Genomic DNA, 19346 nt, shown 5'->3' on the forward strand with positions numbered 1-19346 from the left:
CACCCCAGCCCTTACCCTGCTGTGTGCCCGGGAAGGATGGCATGTCCTCGTCGTCCCCAGCCAGCTCCTCTTCTGTGACGCACAGCGCATCTCCGTCGCCGCCCACCGACCTCACTGTGATGGAGCCAGCGTGTCAACCGGGCAGGGCTGCCAACCAGCCTCTCCCGTCCCCGCACCCTGGCACCACACACCCCAAGTCAGTCACTTGAACCCCAGATGACTGACATTAAGCAGAGAAGAGGGTGGACGGACATAAGACTCAAGTGGCTGGAGAACTGGGGTGCCCAGCACCTCTGGGTTTCATCTGCCTGCTCCATCTGTGCCTGCTGGGACCCCCACCAGGCCAGGAGATCCAGACAGGAGGCAGTAAGAGGAAGTAAGAGGGGGTGGGGACCCAGGGGTGGGCACAGTGGGTCCTGATGCAAGGCTGACTCTGTGTCTGCCCCGGGGCATCAGCTGTGTCCCCCCAATGGGAATGTTTATTTCCCTTCTTCCCCAAACACCTCTGTCCTCCTCACGAAACCTGGCCTTTTAGGGACCACGAGGACAGGGCCCACAACTAGCAGAGTGCGCCAACCCCCGGGGGCGGCCGAGACAGGGCAGGTGGGGCTGGGAAACCAGGCCGTTGTTCCGGGAGCAGGAGATGCCAGCTGGCGAGACAGCAACTTGCTTTCTAGCTGTCTGCGGAGGGGCTCCCAAAACCACGACAAGGGAGAGAAGATCAGCACCCGTGGCTCCATGACAGTCGCATCAAAACACTGGCCGGGCCGCAGAACGGGAAGGACAAACAACTGGGAGGAGACAGCACAGACAGAAAGCTGGAGGCCAACTTTATAAGGCGCTTGTAAAATGGAGAAGATAAAGGACTGAAATCCCCATAGAAAAGAGCCGCAGACTGATGCGCGCTGGGGGAGGAGCCCTGCGGGGAACTGCCGGGCCAGCTGTCCACTCGGGGCGACTCGGGGCGACTCGGGGCCCGCGGCACCGAGCATGAAAGCAAAGTCTCCACGTCCACGCCTGGCTCCAGCCGCACTGCCAGGAAGCACGCCGGGGGCGCTGGGGGTCAGGGGCCTGAATAATGGGAGTTACCCCCAGGCGCGTCAGAAAAACCACGTGTGCATGTTCACACATCTATGCGGGTGTGAGTGTGAAAATCCTTGCACCTACGCGTTACACACACGCAGGGCTTTCTTAAGCCCGTTTCTTAAAATCAGATGTACTGGCTCAGATTCCGCCTGCAAAGTCTGAGCCCGGCCAGCTGCGTCCCCATCAGCTCTCACGGGGAACTGGCGCCTTTGCCCGGGACGCGCCGCGTCGCCCGGCTTTCTGTCGCCCCTTCAGACATGCCCAGGAGCCCGGGCGTCTGCGGGCGCGCACTGAGCTGTGCCTTTCTGCGCAGCGGGCGGCCTGTGTCCAGTTTCCCGCCGAGCTGTGGATCTTTCTTTTCAGGTGAGGTTTATAAAGAAGGGAACCTTTCACGGGGTGTCTCCAGATGTTTCAAGCTATTTGTTTATGAAGATTGGTGTAGCTGGTGTGTGCCTGGCTCAGGGTGACCACAGTGCACCCCGGGAGGGGCCGGGCTTGGGGTGTGGAAGGCACCCCCTGATCCGTGGACTCATGAGGGGTTGTGGTCAAGCCTCTCTCCCAGGGATTTCCTTGCTGGGTGCAGGATGCCGGGGAGCGGCCGGGTGGGGCTGCCGCAGTGTGACTTGTAGACTGAGTCACCCCACTGTGCACACAGGATACGGCGGGACCCCCAGGCCCACATGAGGGCAAACCTGGGTCTTCCATGCTCTGCTCCCGTCCCCGCCCTGCACCGCTTTCCTTGTCAGCCAGCTCTCCGGCAGGCGAGCTCCCCCGTCACTGGCCTCTCCTTTCCCTCGGCTTCTGGATGGAGCTGGCTGTGGTGAGACTCAAAACCTTTAGCCACAGGTGTGACTCTCGCCAGTCACAGGAAGACAGTGAGCTTGCAGCCAGGACTGGGACCAAAACACAACAGAACACCCTCCAGGGTGATGCAATGCGACACGAGGGTGGGGGGAGCAGCCACTGTGGGGTGTGGACTCTGTGCTGGGGCTCTGGGGTGCCGGCTCCCTCCCAGCCCCACTCCCGCACCCAAGACCCGCTCCCGCCCCCTCTTCTGTGTTTGCTGCCCTGCAGCTCCAGGGCCTGCTTCAATCGGGCAAGGTACTCCTTGGGGGTTGCTGTTTTCTTTTTTCACCTCAAGCATTTCGCAGTAGCTTGGAGTTTATCGAGTACCCAAGTGTTAGCGCCCCAAAATAATTCAAGCCAGTAACATTGGAAGTAAAAGCTCCCAGTTTTTTCTTGGCTTCCTTTTATAACGTGGTTTGGGGGACAGTCTTCCTGTAGGCTGCCTGCTCAACACCCTGCACGGCTGAACCTCAAGCATTTCTTTTAGGGGCAAAAAGACGGCGGCTCAGAGAAGGTAAGGATGTTGCTTACATGGGGAAGCCCAGGCCCCAGCTCAGGAATCTTTCCCACCCAGCTGCTACCTCCTCTGTGGCGGAAGCGCAGGGCCTGCGGGCCAGGAGGGTTTCTATGGCTACGGGAGTGGGGGGCGGGTAGAGACACAGTGGCAGGGAGTGACGGGCCTGCCATGGAGCTGCTGGCGACCACCCAGAAGCACCAGAAACCACACTGCCCACATGCTGTGCTCCAGGCTCTGGACCCCCAGAGCCAGGTGGCCGGAAGGCCGAGGACGATACCGGAGCAGGAATGAGCTGAGCAGGAAAGGGGCTGTGGGTCCCCTGCCTCGCAGATGCCTCCGCTGGCCATGAGGGCCTCAGCTCGTCCTCCAGGTCACCACCTGTCACTGCTCGGCGGGGGCTTCCTGGATCCCCCCAGCGCAGGGTGCGCCCTTGCTGAGTCCCTGCGCCCCTTTGCAGGCTGCGCTGCTCTCCCATTCTTAATCTCAGGCTGCGCCCCGGCCTTGAGGATGGGAGAGGGCGTGTGTCCATCTCTGCTGTATCCAGAGCTTGGGGCGCAGAGATGCTCAATCTCCGGAGGGGTCTCCGCCCGCAGGTGGGATTACTGGGGGCTTGGGCAACAGCTCAAGGTTGTGGAATTTCAGGGGAGACTGAGTTCACAAAGAGCTAGAGCTGGCCGGGGCAAAATCTCCTCCTGATTTTACAGTGTGGGCGTGGGGGGGGGGTGGGTGGGGGGGGGGTGGGTGGGGGGGGGAGGGGGACACTGAATGTCACAGAGCCCCAGTGGGGTTTCCTCCCCACCCAAACAGGCTCCAGGTCACCCTCTCCTCAGGGGGAGCAAGGTGGGGGGGCGCGGGAGAGGGTGACGAGGCAGTAGCGCTGATCCTTTAAGTGCTGGGAGAAATCAACCTTTCACCCCTGGCCTCATCCATCTGCCGCCAGCTTGTGAGCAGGCCCGGCCAGCTCTCCCGCGGTCTCATGCCACAGGAGCCGCTGGGCTGATGGGCACCGCCGCGAGCTGTCTCCTCAGAGCTCACCCTCACTGCGTGGCCCTGCGACCCTGCAGAGCTCAGCCGGAACCTCGCCGGGCCCTCGGGGAGGTATCCCTCCCCTTCCTTGGAGCAGAAGGCCATCCTGGCCTTCCTGTCTCTGTTTTCTGGTTCTCTCCACCCCTCGGTGGTGCTTCTCGGCCGTCCCCGGGGACCGGGCCTCCTCCCTGTTCTGGCTCCAGGGCCAATTTCATCACTCACTGTTTATAGCCTTTGCAGGGAATCTGGGACGACTTAAATCAAGCAAGGCTGACATCGACCTTCAGCAAACACGCCCTCGAAAAGCACACAGCCTTGTCATAATTCGGCTTTCCTGCTGAAAGCCCCCCAAATTGGCAAACGTTCACCAGTGGGGATTAATTAAGACCCCTTTCCGGTACTTTGGGGAGCAGCCCAGGGCAAGGGAGGTGCCGGCACTCGGCACCATCTCAGCTTTCTAGAAGAGGGCGCGCGCACGTTTGGCCATCTTCCCTCCGCTGACAGCTCCGCTCCATAACTCATGGCCCTTCCCTGTCCCCAAAGAGGGCGTCTCCTCTTTCTAATTCACGGGACTTCCTGCTCCCTGGCGCTGAGCCTCGGACCTGGGGGGCCCCTCATTTACCTATGTCTGGAATGCTGCAGCTACTCTCCACGTTCATTGCAATTAGAGCATAATTCAAAGCATTTGGGAGGCTTTTAGAAGCCAAGTCCTTTGCAAGCACAGCCTTATTATATTCACATTACATCAAGTTTGTTCCGGACAGAGGACAAATGAAGAAACAGACATAAAGGATTGAGAAAAGCTGGGCGCAGGGGATGCAGAGGCTGTGACTGATTAGAGGATGATTGATTAAACAGGAATCTGTTACCCGCTTCCACTGGGCCAAGTGGGGTTCACAGAAACAGGAAGGGAGGTTCCTACCCTCCCTCATCCTTCCTTATTCTCCTGCCCGCAGGGTACACTGGCTTAGGGCAGGGTGCACCAGCTTTCCAGAGTCTTTCTGGAGACAGAGAACCACAGACTGAGTGAGAAGTGAATTAATAAGTCACAGAATCATGCACCTGTCATGTTACAAAGGCTCAGGGAGGTAATGAGACCTGCCAGCTAGTGAGTGGGTCCTGAACATCCAGGGACCAGAAGTGACATCCAAGTGTGCATGTGAATGCACACACACACACACACACACACACACCCAGGCCTTACAGACTGCACCCAGGGCTGGGCTGAGCCTGCTCCATCCAGGCCCACATCTGTTCACACGTCTGATCCCAGAACTTTGTCACCTCCTGGCCCCTTGAGTGGTTAAGTTTTCAGGAAATTGTCCCTCTGCCTCTTTCAGCACAGGGTGGATCACATGGTGGGTGTTCAAAAAGATGACCTTTGGGAGCCTCCATCCTTGTTAACTATTACCTTCTGCTCGTTTAACCCAGAGCCCATTTTTATGAAAAAAATAAAGACTGATGACGTGAAATAGGATTTAAATATGGTACATTCTTAAGCCCTCCAGGGTAGGGAGTGCTGGGAAGTGCTGATGCACTGAGGATGCAGAGGCTTAAAATGAACACACAGGGGCCAGCGTTTGAACAGAAAAGCACCAGAGAGGAGGCCAGCTTCCCTCCCTCTCTCGGAACAAGGGATGTATCTATTCCTCTCCTAAAGCCTTACGATGCTGTCGGTGCTTTTTGGGCCCTTGAAATGAGACTCTGGTTTCTCCCTGTGTCATAGATAAATAAGCCATGAAATTGAGGATGTCTCAATGCTGAAAACTGAGGAGCTCTGGAATGTCCTCAGTGTGGGCGGCCAAGTGTCTGGAATGGGTGAAGAAATTGCCATGGGTCGGCCGTGGTATCTAAGAATGACTGAGTTTCCAGGAAGATGGCAATGGCCTTGCTGATTCCAGGATGAAGGCTGTACTGACAGGAGGGAGGGGGCTAGGACACTGGGGAGACAGGGCAATGCCTGAACCTATAAGCCATAGGACAAGTTTAGGACGGTTTCTGCCTCCCTGGGCCCCCACAGGGATTGAAGCTGTCACCAGGGATGGTCCTGTCCCTGCAAGAAAGAAACCAGGCCCACGAATGACCTCTCAGAGGTCCCACCTGGCTGTAGACCTGCCAACCCATGGGCTGTCTGGTTAACAAAGCAGCAACAGCCTCTGAAGTCCAGTGTTGCAAGCTCAGACTCAGAAAGCAGAGGCAACCAGTGGGGATCTGAAAGCTCCTCTGTACCTTGCATCCCGAGGTTGGAACATCCAACCCAAACACCAGCGGGTCTGCCGCCAGAGGAGCAACTTGTCTTGAGTTCTCAGCTCCCACAGAGCCACGTAGAAAGATTGGAGGAAGGAGTGTGTGCTGGCACTCTGCTAGGTGCGACTGCTGACGGCCGGGCTGAGCCTGGTTCACCTTTCCGGCTGGAGGTGGAAAATAGCAGGACCTGTGAACCAACTGCTAACTCAGCTGTGGCTGCCACTCTGGCTGGCTTTCCGGTTGACCCAAAAATGTGGAGCTAATTCACTCATGAGCTTTTCCGGGACTGCAATCTTCCATGAGAGTCAGCAAGGGGGAGAGAGATTCGAGGAATTGAATAAAAGGTCTTTTTCTGGGCTCTTCAAGGAAAATATTTTGATGATTATCATCCATAGTTCACAGAGCAGGTTTTCCAAACAGCCAGTTGGGTCAGTAAAAATAAAGATTTCAGACTCTTCTTGGGAACCAATGCTATATTTAAAGTTGCAAAATAGTGAGAATAGCTATAGTTTAAGGTTGGAGATACTGTAATTACGGTTGCAAAATTGTTTTCATTAGAAGCCTCCTGCCAGTCCCCTGCCCCACAGGCTTCCTTTGCGGGTGGGTCTATATTGGGATGGGGACCCGTCCAGCCCTCTGGGCTCCAGCGGATCTGCTTCCCATCCCAGTAGAGACGCTTCCACTTCCTTTGGGGACGCCTGTGGGAAGGGGCACTGGCAGGAGGGTTCTGATGAAAACAGGGTCCTTCCCTTGCAGACCTGCTTTCCTCTAAGGGTGCTTCTCTGCTTCTCCATGCAGTGACCTGGGCCATGTGTCTGCTCCCTGCCCTGCCTGCCACCTCTGACTGAATCCTCAGAGCCCGTCCCCCACCTCCATTCAGAGCCCGTCCCCTACCTCCATTCTGCCTTCCACTGTGTTCACAGCAACCGCAGAGTTGTGGCAACCTCTGCTTTCTCTGAAACCCTCTTTATCCTAAGCGCCTGTCCTCTGCTTTCTGGCTCTGGGTTTTTCTAACAAGGAAACTTGACATTTGGCTGACATGGTTGGTGCTTCAGTAGACAGGAGTCACCCACATGCCTCCGACCTTTAGCCTTCTGGCCCACCAGATGCCAGTAGCAATCCCCCATTGTGTATTAACTCCATGCCCACCCCAATTCTAAATAACCCCTGGGGGGAGACCCCACGCTGATCACTCAGTGCAATAGCACCCAACCCTCCCCATCACATCCACACTCCTCTGTGTAGATCCTCTACTTTCCTGAACCCCCAAATGTAGTGGGGTGGGACAGGTGGAGTACAGGCCTTCAAACCCCATACTCCCTCTCTGCTTCTCATCACTTGGGGTCCACACCACATTGCACAGGGACCTTCTTTCCTCTCTCTCAGCTTCAGGTGCAAAAGAGTAAGAATACCACCTACCCCACAGGGCCGCTGTGAGACTCACAGTGAAAGGACCCAGCACCTCAGCAAGTACTGGGGCATGGCAGGAACGTCATCTGGGGGAGGGCTATTCTCTCTCCTCCTGAATTGCATGGACCATAATCCCTTCCTGACACCCATTACTCTCAGCATCAATTTCCAACTTTCAAGAATTCCATTTCCAAAACATGTCCCATGAAACACTTGTTCCAGAATGTTCTCTGTCATAGAGTTCTTTGGTCAAGTAAGATGGAAAAGGCTGCCCACTTTATTTCCATCTTAGAAACATGTTAAAACATTTTACTCATCGTAAAAATGTTGAAAAGTCCTGCCAAAAAAAAAAAAGCCTGTATTTAATTCTATATTTTTCAAACTGATTTGATGATAGAAATTCCTGTCATTCTTGAAAGAAAAGTCTATCAAATCCCATGGAACTGGTATTCAGAGGCACACCAGCTTCGGGGTACGCTGTCTGGGTGCGTTCACCACCTGTATTAGATTACTTCTTCCGCCTGTCCCTACATCAGCACTAATGGAGGCAACGTTACGTCAAAAGCCCACTGGTGTTCTGGACCTTAGGGTCCATGTTGTGGTGTCCAAAAGCATGCATGTTACTATTTACTCTTGGGTGAAAGTGGGAACCACCCCTGCTTACCCTTAAACACCTGCCCCCCACCCCACGTTGCTACTCAATACCAGAGAGCACGAGGCCGCAGAACTGCTGGGATTTGAGCTTGGAGTCCAGGTGGGTGTGAAGGCACCTGCACTCTGAAGGAGGGGGCTGCACACAGGGGTGCTTGGGACGCCCAGAGCCACGGCCAGGAGCTCAGACCAAGTTGGTGTCGTTGACCTGGTTGACAGAGTGGCGAATCTATGAGGCTGGGGGGGACTGTTCCAGCCTTGGTGCCCCATGGCAGTCAAGGAGTGTGCAACCACACACTCACCCAGAAGAGGACCAGCCAAGGAGGAGGGGTAGAAAAAGAACCCGCACCACCCCAGACCCCAACTTGGGACTTAGTCTTTTTTGAATGATTTGGGCACAAATCCCGTGTGTCCTTGGAGGCCAGTGTCTGAGCTCTTCTCGCTCGACCACGCACACAGCCACGCGAGCAGCTGGCCGGCAAATGTCTGTTAAATGTTGAGTATGCGCCGAGCACCTATGTCGGGTTCTGGGGGCGCCTGGTGCGCCTTGACCTTGGGGATCTAGGTCCAGGGAGGACCCGCGTGTGCCCCCGAACACACGAGGGACACCACCTGTGTCCCACGCTCTGAGCAGGAGCAAGACAGGAGGAAGGTAGAGAGGGTCCCCCGCTCATGGAGCTCACACCCCAATACTGCTGTGGGCTTTCAGCCTTATCCTGGGGGAGAACCGCACAGACACACAGGCTGCAAGATGGAAGGACAGACAGACAGACAGACAGACAGATGACTGACAAATAGAAAGAAATAGAAACTCCTACACAAAAGGAAAAACAACAGCGTGTCAGAGTGGGAAAGACCCGGCGAGGGGGCCGAGGGTCCAGGGGGATCGAGCCGTCGCTGTTACACAGCTAGAGAGCTGGGGGGACGGACCAGGCAGAACGTGGGGCTCAGGGCGTGCACACACACGCACACACACTCATGCACGCCCCGGGCAGCGCCTGCAGGAGTGGCACGGTCGGTCGCCAGGCCCTCTCCCTGCCAGGTCCCACACCAGCACAGCTGGTCACACTCACGCACGCTGCCAAGCCAGGCGCCGTCCGTGGACAGCTCGGCTCTTTCCTCTCGAGTGAGCTTTGGGGATGTCAGCCTGTGCTCATTAAATGACCCAGCCAGATGGCAAGGCGAGCGCTGTGTGTGCGCGCGTGTGCATGCGTGTGTGCGTGTGCCTGTGTCCGTGTCCATCAGGGGTTGGAGCTGGTTCCGGCACCTGAGCCCTGGCCCTGCCGCCCCCCGCCCCCAACCCAGTCGGGCCAGTGAGTAGCTCTTTGCGCTTTTGCCACGTCAGCTCCTGCTCATGTAGTCCCAGGCTCCTTCCAGCGCCCCGAGGTCTGGGGGTGCAGGTCAGGCTTTCAGAGGGGACCCAGCCTGCCTGCTCATGGGGGGATTCGGCCCCACCCCCTGCCAAGCTGGGGGAGTGGAATTTTCCTGCATCTCGTGCTGTGCGTCACAGCCCCCCCCTCGCCTGCCAGCCTTGGCCCACGTGGTGTGGGCACGCGCCGCTTCTTGGGGGAGGGGCTGCTCCTCCCACGCTCGGGGTGCAGCGGGTGTGGTTGCCCCATCTCGGCCGCTGAGGACAAGTCTCCCGGGGCGAGAGGGGCCAGGCAGGAGGGCTGGCTTCCAACCATCTTTGTCAGAGGCACTTCCGCTCCCCATGTGGCACTCGGGCCAGAACCCCTGGGTTGAGTCAGAGCATCCCACTAGGATGGCCGGGGCCACCCAGGAGGAGAATGAGGGAACATGTTGACCAGAGCCTCTGGGGTGGGGGGGGGGGCGGGCAGGCCGAGGGCCCGTGTCTTTGCGCAGCTCCGTCATCTTCACGGAGAACTGGGTTTCAGGCGGCAGGGAGGTGCCGGGGCAGGACCCTCTCACCAAGGTGGCCACCTCCTCGGGTAGACCAGCCGTGGGCGGCCGTCCCCCAGGGGCTGGGCGCGGGGTGGGCCTCTGGGGCCCAGGGGCGGCGCCTGGCCAGGTGTTAGTTTGCAGGAAGAGATGCGGCTGCCTGGGAGGCCGGTGCCGGGCAGGGGGCCCTGGGCGGGAGCAGCTCGGCTGGCAGAGGGGCCTGGCGCCCGGCCGCAGCGGTGGCTCCTGGGCACACGTGTGCTCTCTTTCCAGGGCTGTCCCGCCCACGCCCCTCGTCCCCCGAAAACATAACCTCAGCGTGTTTTGCTTTGAGTGGGGATAGCGAATCTTTGCCAACAGATGCAATTCTCAGCTTGGCAGGGCCTGAGCAGGGGAGAGCGAAGCCAGCTTCCCCGGGGAGGGCGGCCTGGAAGGGGCGGCCTGCCCTACCGGCCGCTTTGCTTTTTCCATGTGGGTGTAAAAACTCCTGATTCTTCATTCTCCGCCACCCCCAAGGCCAGATATTTGCTGTGTGCCCTGCCTGTCCCTCTCAGGTGGTGGAGGTGGCCCTTCCAGGCAGCTGGGGAGGGGCAGAGAGCAGACCTCTCTGCAGCCTAGGAGCAGGGGCGTGAGCGCCACCCCGGGAGCAGGGGTCAGGTGGGCATGGCTGAATGGGAGCAGGGCGAGGCTGGTGAGGTCAGGCTTCCTCCCAGCCAAGGGCCCCCACGGCACGCGTCCTCCTCTAGGCCCTCCTCTAGCCCCCGCTCGAGACGTGCATTCACACCAGGTCTTTGCCCCCTCGAAGAGGGGGTCACCGAGCTCCTGCCCCTCCTCCCTGGGAGCTGGGCGTCTCCTGCACGTGAGAGGCTTCTCTTTGCCTGTCTTCCCCTCAGTGTATTTTCTCCCCTGTGTCTGCCTGGGATGCCGGTGAGGCCAACAGGGGAGAGAGCGCAGTGCACTCCCACCGTTGTGAGGTCCAGAGCAGCTGGGCCCCAGCCTGCAGTGCGATGCAGTCTCAGGCCTTCCGGAAGCTGCTGGGGAGTGACCTGGCCCCGGGCTGACCTGGAGGGCAGCAAGCAGGAGCTTCCTGGGTGAGGCCTCTCTCAGCAGCCAAGGGAACTCCCTGGGGTTGATTATAACTCTCTTGCCTCATTTCTGACAGCCCAAGACATGGTGAGGCCACCAGAAAGTCCAGGGGGCTGGGCCACAGGGAAGGAGGAGGGGGGCAGGGGTATGGCCAGGACTGGCCGGTGAAGCTCCAGCCCCCCAGGAGCTGTGAGTCTCAAGCACGTCCCTTCTGCTGTCCATGGGGCCAGCAATGCAATTTGAGGGTCAGGAGCAAAATGAAAGTGTCCGGGGTCTCTTGGCAAAGCAATTAAGAGTCCAAGACCACAGTGCTTGGCCCCTGAGCCCGCAGCGGGGGTCCCCTGGGCACTGCACAGGCTGCTTCCTTGTGAAGCCAGCGCTGCTTGCTCAGGCCTCAGTTTCCTCAACTGAAACTGCATTCAACCCAGGTTTGTCCGTGGAGCGGTTCCCCACGGGACCCGCAGGTAAAAGGGACCTGCAGGCGGCTTGTCAGCGGCCCCGGGCAGCATAGTTTAGCACCCTGCAGAGGGTCCTGGAGGGTGCTCTCCGTCTGCACGTGGAGGCGGCGTGAGCTTCTTGCTGCTGGGTGCCTGAGCTCCGGCCAGGGAACGAGGGGGTCTTTCAAAGGCCTGGCAGAGAGCACTTAACCACCTCCCGGGTTCCCTGCCCAGAGGATGACCGCCAAGCCTGCCTCTCCCTGCCGCAAGAAGGCCCCGTGCAGGCCTCAGCACCCGCCCAGGGCCGGTTCCTCTTCCATCCCAAGAACCTGCTGCCAGGGTGGCAGAGGTGCCCACTGCGCTGGAGAGCTAGGGCCTGAGGGCTGCTGCAGCCCTGTGTCCGCAGGAGGTCAGAGGGCAGGTCAGCTGGGTTTCGGAGGACAGGGTCTGGCAGGGGCTCTGGCAGGGGAGCGCTGTCCGTAGAAGGGGCCCAGGCTGCTGGGGAAGGACTCTGCAGGGGGAGGGGTGCCGCAGGCCAGGGCTGTCAGCCCACTGACATCTTTCCTGCTCACTGGCTGGTTAAAGGGATCAGAAACTTCTCTGGAATTTATGACAGTTTTGGGGGAAGAGCCACATGGGAGGCAGAACCAGGCTGAGGAGGGGGTGCGCGTCCGCGTCTGCACCCCGATCCTCTGGGGTCCCCTGGACTTCAGGGTTCCATCCCGTCCTCCCAGTGCCTTTCCTAAGGCGGGGGAAGACCCTGCCTCCTTCCGGGGAGACCTCCCCGCTCAGCCTCCTGCAGGGAGGACGGCCCTGGAGCCCGGCGGGGGCTGGGGGGGTCCCCGGTCTGGTCTGGGCACTCCCGCCGGCGCCGCGGGCGGGCGGGGGGCTTACCTTTCATGGTCCCTTCCGCCGGCGCCCCCTCGGGCGGGCCGGGTGAGGCTGCTCGAGCGCTGGGCTGGGCCCTGGGGGCGAAGCCGGCGGGTCTGGGGCTCCCGGGGCTCCCGACCGCCGCCTACGCGCAGCCCGCGGGAGTGGGGCTCGGGGCGCGCCTCATGCCCGCGCCGGGCTGCGGGGGCGGCGAGCCGAGGGGAGGTCCGCGGGGTCGCAGCCGGGGGGCGCCCCGCCGCCCGCCCCGCCGCCTGCCCGGCCGTCCCGCTGGAGGCCGGCGAGGTCTGCGGCCGCCCCTCGCGCTCCCTCCGCCCGCGCCGCCTCCTCGTCACCGCTTGGGCCCCGGCCCAGATCAACTTCCTCGGTGTTTTCAAAACTGCCGCGGCCAGGCCCGGCCCCTTTGTGCGCCCCCCCGCGCGCCCCCGCCCCGCGCGCCCCCCCGCGCGCCCGCCCCCGCGCCCCGCGCGCCCGCCCCCGCGCGCCCCCCCCGCGCGCCCGCCCCCGCGCCTCCCCCTCCCCCGCGGGCCCCCCCCCCGCGCCCCGCGCGTCCCCCGTGCCCCCGCGCCCCCGCCCCCCCACGCGCCCCCCCGCCCCCCCGCCCGGCACCCCCCTCGCCCCGTGCGTCCCCGCGCCCTGCGCGACCCCCCCCCCCCCGCGCCCCACCTCGCCCCGCGCGCCCCAGCGCCCCGCGCACCCCGCCGCCACCCCGCCGAGCAGCGCGGGGGGGGGGGGGGAGGGGGGGCTCCCCGCAGCCATCGCCGGGCTCGGTGGGGTCCCCCTGGGCCAGCGCGCTGGGGTTTGGGCCCCATGGTTACTTCCTCGCCCTTCTAAGGGGCAGGGGCCCGGGGGAAGGAAGGAGCCCGGTGCCGGCTCCAGCCCACCCTGGTGCGCCCCAGGCTGGACTGTTAGTGTTTGAGCTCCAGGCGCCCCCCCACACCCCGCAGCCCCTCAGCCCTGGCGCTCCAGACGCTGGGGTCACGTCTTGTCTCCAAGCCAGGGCTTTCCGCTGAGAGAACCGGGCCTCACACATTTGAGGGGCCTCAGAAACAGTGGGGCTGAGGGGCACGGACTGCGGGGTGCTGTGGCTCCCGTCTGGGGCCCTCTGCTGCCGTCCTCGCAGGTTCTTCTTCATGGACGGGGCTTTTATTGGGCACCTACTGGGCACCACTGTTCTGGCCCTAACTCCGCCAGCGCCACTTGACAGGTCTGCTCTCCAGGAGGGGATCCAGGTGAGCTAAGGGTGCTGACCAGCCACCTCCCGAAATGCTGCTTCCTCTTTTCTACTTGAGGCAAAACAAAAACAAAACAAAACACAACAAAACATCTCTCCGTGTCCTACAGCTCATCTGCACCTGCCCCAGCTGTGCTCCTCGCCAGGAGTGGATTTGGGACGTGCTTCTACTTTTTCCTCCAGCCTGTTCCTCCCCCTTGAACTCTGGCTAAAATCTTGTTTCCTTGCCCTTTACTTCCTTTTCAAAAATCTGTGTCCTCTTCAAGCGTGTTGCAGAGTTAGCCGTGTCTTAGTCAGGGGTCTCCAGAGAAACAGAACCAATAACCTGCAGGCTGGAGACCTGGGGAAGAGCTGATTCTGAAGCTCAGGTCCAAAAGCAACTACTGGCAGGATTCCTTCCTTTTTTCCATTGTGGTCCTCAGCAGGCTGGATGAAGCCCCCACAGGATGTAGGCTCATCTGCTTCACTCCAACCTGTGGATTTAGTGTCAATCTCATCCAAAAATACCTTCACCGAAGCTTCCTACGATGCTTGACCAAATATCTGAGTATCATGGCCTAGCCAAGTTTGGGGTGCAAAGGAAATCATCTAGTACCCCTCTGGGTTCTTCTAAGCGGATAATCAAGCAAGCATTAAACAGGTTGATAGGAGAAGACAGCCAAGAAGAAGTTTGATGGACATGCCTGTCTTGTGTGTGCCTGGAGGGACCCAGCATGACCTAGTGACTGGCCCAGTGGCTTCAGAGTCGTCTTCAATAACTTAGCAAAAGCAGAAGGAAGGTTGGTTAGGGTGCTTGCTGGGGAAGGCTCAGTGGATAAAGGGATGCAGATGAGATTCTACCTTCTCCTCTGAAAGAGACAAGGAGGTTGGGTCTCCCGCATCAGCCTCATACCCTGCGTCCACTGGCTAAGCCCATGCCAGGTGTTATTTTGTTATTATAGCCGCAGCCCACCTGGGCGCAAGTGGACACTCACCTGCTCTCCGGATGAACACCCAGAGGCCTGTTTATGTCTTTGTTTTTCATTCAAAACTGAGAGAACAAAGTCCAGAACAATCTTGTCAGTGGCTACAGTGAATTGTTAGATAAAGTTCAAGAGAAATAAATTGAAATTCTACAGGTGGGTTCACCATCAAGTGCATGAGCACAGGATGAGGCGTGGTCATTTAGAGAAAAAGAGCCAGTTGCTCTTTGACCATGCTTGACATTCACTGACTTATCAAGCAGATATATTTTGACTATCTAGTCAGAACTGTGCCAGGGAAGGGAGTATGTTCCCTTTTCTTGTGGATATTACGGCTTTGATAAGAACTCAGAGTACAGTGAGGCTGCTGGGAGCTGATGGGGTCTTTGACGGCTTTCACTGAAAAAGTAATACAAATAATTTAGCAAACCTGGATGAAGGGCTACTGCTGGCCAGCTCAGGTCTTGAGAGCAGGAGCAGACGGCTGGAGGAAGAGGGGAAGCTTTGAACTATGTGATCTGAGAAATTTCTGTAGCAGGTGCCTGCCAGGATTTCTCTTCATCTGCCACGAGGACAGCAGTGAAGTAAAAAAAAAAATATTTTTGAGGGCCTTCCTTTTATTTAAAAAAAACTTTATAAATGTTGCATGCCATACCAGATTGAAATAATCTTTGATTTAATATATAGAGGATGGTTTGTCTGGCCTGGGGGTGGGGTGGGTCCACTGTGGGAGTAGTGAGGACTTCGGCAAAGGAAGCTGCCCTGGATACTTTTTGGAGTATTGGCTATTTTAAAATTCTGCGCATCTTTCACTTTATAAAACAAAAATCCATATAAAAGTAAAATTAATCATTTGAATTACTTCCACACATAGGCCATGCTTCTAAATATTCTTCTAAGAATGAATATTAAAATGTAAATTCTTCCAAAACTAAGATGTACATTTGGTACAATTATGATACGTTTTTTCAACTGCACAAAATTAATTTAAATTTCATACAGAAAAACTCATGTCCTAGAATAGCCCAGAAAAGTGATAGGAAGAGTGGACAATGTTACCTTCTCAATGTTAAATATTATTTTAAAACTATGTAATGAGAACAAAATTTTACACACGAATAAATTAGAGGAGTAGACTAGAAAGTCTTGAAATAGAGCCAAGTTTATTTGGGAAACTTCATGGGCGACAAACTGGCCTTTCAACTCAGCATGAATAGGGTGGTTTATTTGCTAAATCATGTTGACATAATTGGCTACACAACTGGAAGAAAATGAAGTTAGATCTCTGACCTCCCTCCTACACACACACACACACACACACCCCCATTTGGATTAAATATCTCAATACAAAACTAATACATATAGAAAAGTGGAAGAAAATTAGGAGAATGTCCATATTTTTGTGAGAGGAAGACAGTTTTCTGTAAGACAAGAGACCTAGAAAGTGCAAAAGAAAAGTTGAACAACTTTCACTACATATAAAATTTTAAAAGCCTCCATAGTCAGCCTAGTAAAAACACCTGCACCCACCCAGGATTACTTTATTAAAGAACACCTATAAATTGGTGAAAAATGGATGAATAACCCAATAAAATGGGCAAGTCATATAACAGGAAACTTTATTTGAAAATGATAAATTTCCAAAGAGGTGAAGGTGGCAAAATAACATTTTCACCCATCGGACTGGTAAAAATATTTAAAAAACTAATAATTTCCAGCCTGATGATCTCATGGGAAATGTGGGGTGCCCTAATAGAGTAGGTGTTAGTGCAACACCTAATAAATGCCATTTATTTCAGCATTAAGACCATACATGTTCTTTTATCCCTCAATCCCAATTTGAGAATCTACCTTATAGCAATAAAGCACCAACACATTCAGATGCATGCAGAAGGCTGTTAATTGTGGCAGACAAAGCAGGATGGGTGGATCGAATGTGACGGAATTGAAGGGTTAGATCTGTCTCTGTGTTGACTGGAAGGATGTCCGCAATATTTCATTAAGAGAAAAAGAGCAAGGTGACATGATTTTACCCTTATTTTTAAAAAGAAAGGACAAAGGCTGACCCTCCTCCACATTTATATAGACAATCTGTATAATCCACGTGTGCGACCAGGCACGCACTCCTGACTACCACGGTGTGTGTGAACAGACGCGCATTACTTTAGAAGTACGAGGTTTAGAGTAGAATTGATCAGAGGCCGACTGGTCACTCACTCAATAGTAGCTTTCCTCCCTACCTCTGTGAGTCTCACCACTGCCAGTTGCTTCAGTGCCCTTCTGAGCTCCCAGCACACCCCCGCCCGCCCCAGGGCAGCTGAAAACTATTTGAGAAGCACAGTGTGTTATAAAGTTCAGTGACAGTAGGCAGGGGCGCCTTGGGGGCGCAGGGGGCTTCCATCAAAGCACAGGTGGGAAGAGCCTCTGGCCTGCTCAGTCTAAGGGGGTGTCCTGTGTTTGTCCTGAAAGCCACAGGAGAGGGACAGTGGCAAAACCGAGTACGTGGGGACAGGGGCGCACAGAGGAAGGTGCCTCGTGAGCCCATTCTAGGAAAGCAGGGGTGAAGAACCTGTTTAACCTCAACTCACTCTGTTGAGAAACTTAACACGCAGCACCTTGAACAGGAGAGATGAGGCTGTAATAAGGAGGCAGAGCTCGACTCAGTGTAAGCCACAATTTGCTGAGATTCCTCTGGGCCCAGCTTTCTGTAGAATGAGAACAACACCACGTACTCTTAACAGGGACCTGGGAGGCTGTGAGGACACAGAGGCTCCCTGTATCCCAGTGGAGAGAGGGAGGCGGTGGGCCTGGGTCCGGTGGGCCTGGGCTGGGGTCGGCATCACTGCGATGGGGCTGGCGCATCTCTGGCCTCCCACAGAGCTCAGTGTAAGTTCCGGAGCTGGGGCCCAGGCTTGGTCATTTTTAAAGGTCCCCAATGAGTTCCATGGAGAACCACTGTTCTCAGGTAATTATTAGCTGGATTCTGGCTGGTTGTAGAAAAGTGGGTTTGACCTGAGGCAGACCTGGGGGTCAATTAAGAAAAAGGTGTCTGTTGATCTAAGAGTTGGACTGAAGGTGGAGTCGAGGTGGTCTGAGCTACAGGCAGCCCCACCGTCCCGCGTGGAGCAGCCCAGACAGCTGAGGGACTGGCCGCCTACAGGTCCAGGCCCAGCGGCTCAGGGGAGGCCGGCTAGCCGCCTCCCATTTCCTCATAAGATCCTCGGTGGGAAGACCAGGGAAGCACAACCCAGACAGTTTCTGGACCTTAGGGAGGACAGAAGATGCACCAGGACTCCTCACACCACCGCGGGCTGACTCTATGGCAAGTGACTTTACTCGTGGTTTCCTCCATTGGGCTGTAATTGACTGAATATTCTTATCGCGGGCCTCAGGACCCTGCTCCCTCCTGTTTCTAGTGTGTTCTGGTGTGTCTGAGGTGTGACCTGACAGAGGGTAGAGCTGAGTGAACAACGAGGGTGCACAACAGAGCCGGAGGGTTGGGGGGCGGTGAAGCCGGAGCAATAAACAAAGCTCGTTCCTCGACCTTCTCGCCTCCTCGGTGGTCTCCCACTCCGGGCAAGAAGTGAAACTAAGACCCCACACTGGCACAAGCCCACCCTGGAGTAATGGGGAAGCAGCAGTGCCTGCCCAAAGGGCAGCAGCCAGGTGGAAGCCCATCTAGGGGTTTGGCACAAACCTGCCCCCCTCTGGGGTCCGTCCTCGCTGGTACTGGCAGGCTCAGGGCTGCAAGAGAGACAAGGACCAGAGGCCCTGGACAGGGAAGGGGCAGCCACCGAGGACGGGGCAGGCAGCACCGCCTGGGTGTCACTGGGAGAAACCCACCAGCTGCTCTCAGAGGCCTGAGGGCTGAACAGGGCTTGCTCTGTGGATCCAGAGGCTGGAACTGGGCTTGGGGTAGCCCGCGCAGAGGCAGACCTGGACGCAAGCAAAGAAGGTCCTCCCTGCCCACAGCTTTCCCGGAGAAGTGCTTCAGGGGAATGCGTCCCCAGGCTGGGGCCTGCAAACGGAGCAGGATGACCTTCTAGGGGGTGGGGATGCGGGAGGGTGGACTAGGACCCAAGTGTGGTGTGAGGGCTGTGCCAGCTGATCAACTGAAAATATTGAAAATGCAGGGCTGTATGGATGGTGCCTTCCAAATGCACACTCTTTCCCTTAAGGTCGAGCTTTCCCACCTTCTTTGCTCGCGGCTGGCGCAATGGAGGGGCCTCCTTGGAAGCCGGCTGTTTCTGCCCCATCTCTTCTCCTCTCTCCCACTCCGCCGACTAAGCCCTCCTGTCCTCCACGGCCTGATGTTTAAAAGTACAATTATCGCAGATTTGGGGCAGGGGTGCCGGGTGGTGGGGGAGCCCCGGGACAAAGAGTTCCAAGGAGCCAGGGCGGAACTGATTTCTGACCTTGGGCGCTGATGTGCCTGGAGGAGGCAGCTCCTGGCCTGGTCTGGCCCCAGGCGGCTCCAGATCTTCATTCCAGAAAATGGAGTGACATGGGGAGGGGGGAGGGGTGGGAATTATTTCTCTGAATTCTCGTTGCATTTCTTTTACCTCGGGGCTGAAGATCTTTTCAAACTTGGCACTGCCTCAGTGAGGACGAGGAGACCCAGAGGCGGTACCGTCCAGACTCTCAGTGTCCAGACGGCAGAAACCAAACCCTGGGGCCAGGGGGATCTGGGGTGAGTCACCCAGAGCCAGGGCAGAGCTGAGGCTGTCAGGGGAATTCCAGGTCCCCCGTCCCAGGATCCTTCCTTCTATGCAGGCCTAGAAGCTCCCTTTAAAAGGGGTGGGCCTCGTGGCCAGAGACTGGGCCCCAAATTCCACCTTGAAAGTTGTGAATAGGAAAACTTGGTCCCTGAGTACGCCACCCCCCTCTAAGTCCTTCCCTTGTACCTTTTTCTTTTTATTGAGGTAACCTCAGTTCACAACACTGCACAGCTTCTCCCCTAGGCACCTGTATCTGTCACCCCACACCCACCACCAAATACCCAGTCACCAGCCACCACCAGCCCATGCACCCTGTCTCCTCCCTCTTTCCCCTCTAAT

General features: G+C 57.1%; 1 protein-coding gene across 1 annotated transcript in view; it reads right to left on the reverse strand.

Annotated features, from left to right (window-relative positions):
- The window catches only part of SCARA3 (scavenger receptor class A member 3), a gene marked incomplete at both ends in the record, with an annotated part of 31691 nt that overhangs the window by 10050 nt on the left and 2295 nt on the right, over positions 1-19346 (reverse strand). Inside the window, one exon of the mRNA XM_084232071.1 lies at positions 16-114. Coding sequence (XP_084088197.1) covers positions 16-114 — 99 coding nt within the window. The remainder of the gene's footprint in view (positions 1-15; positions 115-19346) is intronic.

The sequence above is a fragment of the Talpa europaea genome, assembly GCF_964194135.1.
Source record: "Talpa europaea genome assembly, chromosome: 4".
Classification (NCBI taxonomy): domain Eukaryota; kingdom Metazoa; phylum Chordata; class Mammalia; order Eulipotyphla; family Talpidae; genus Talpa; species Talpa europaea.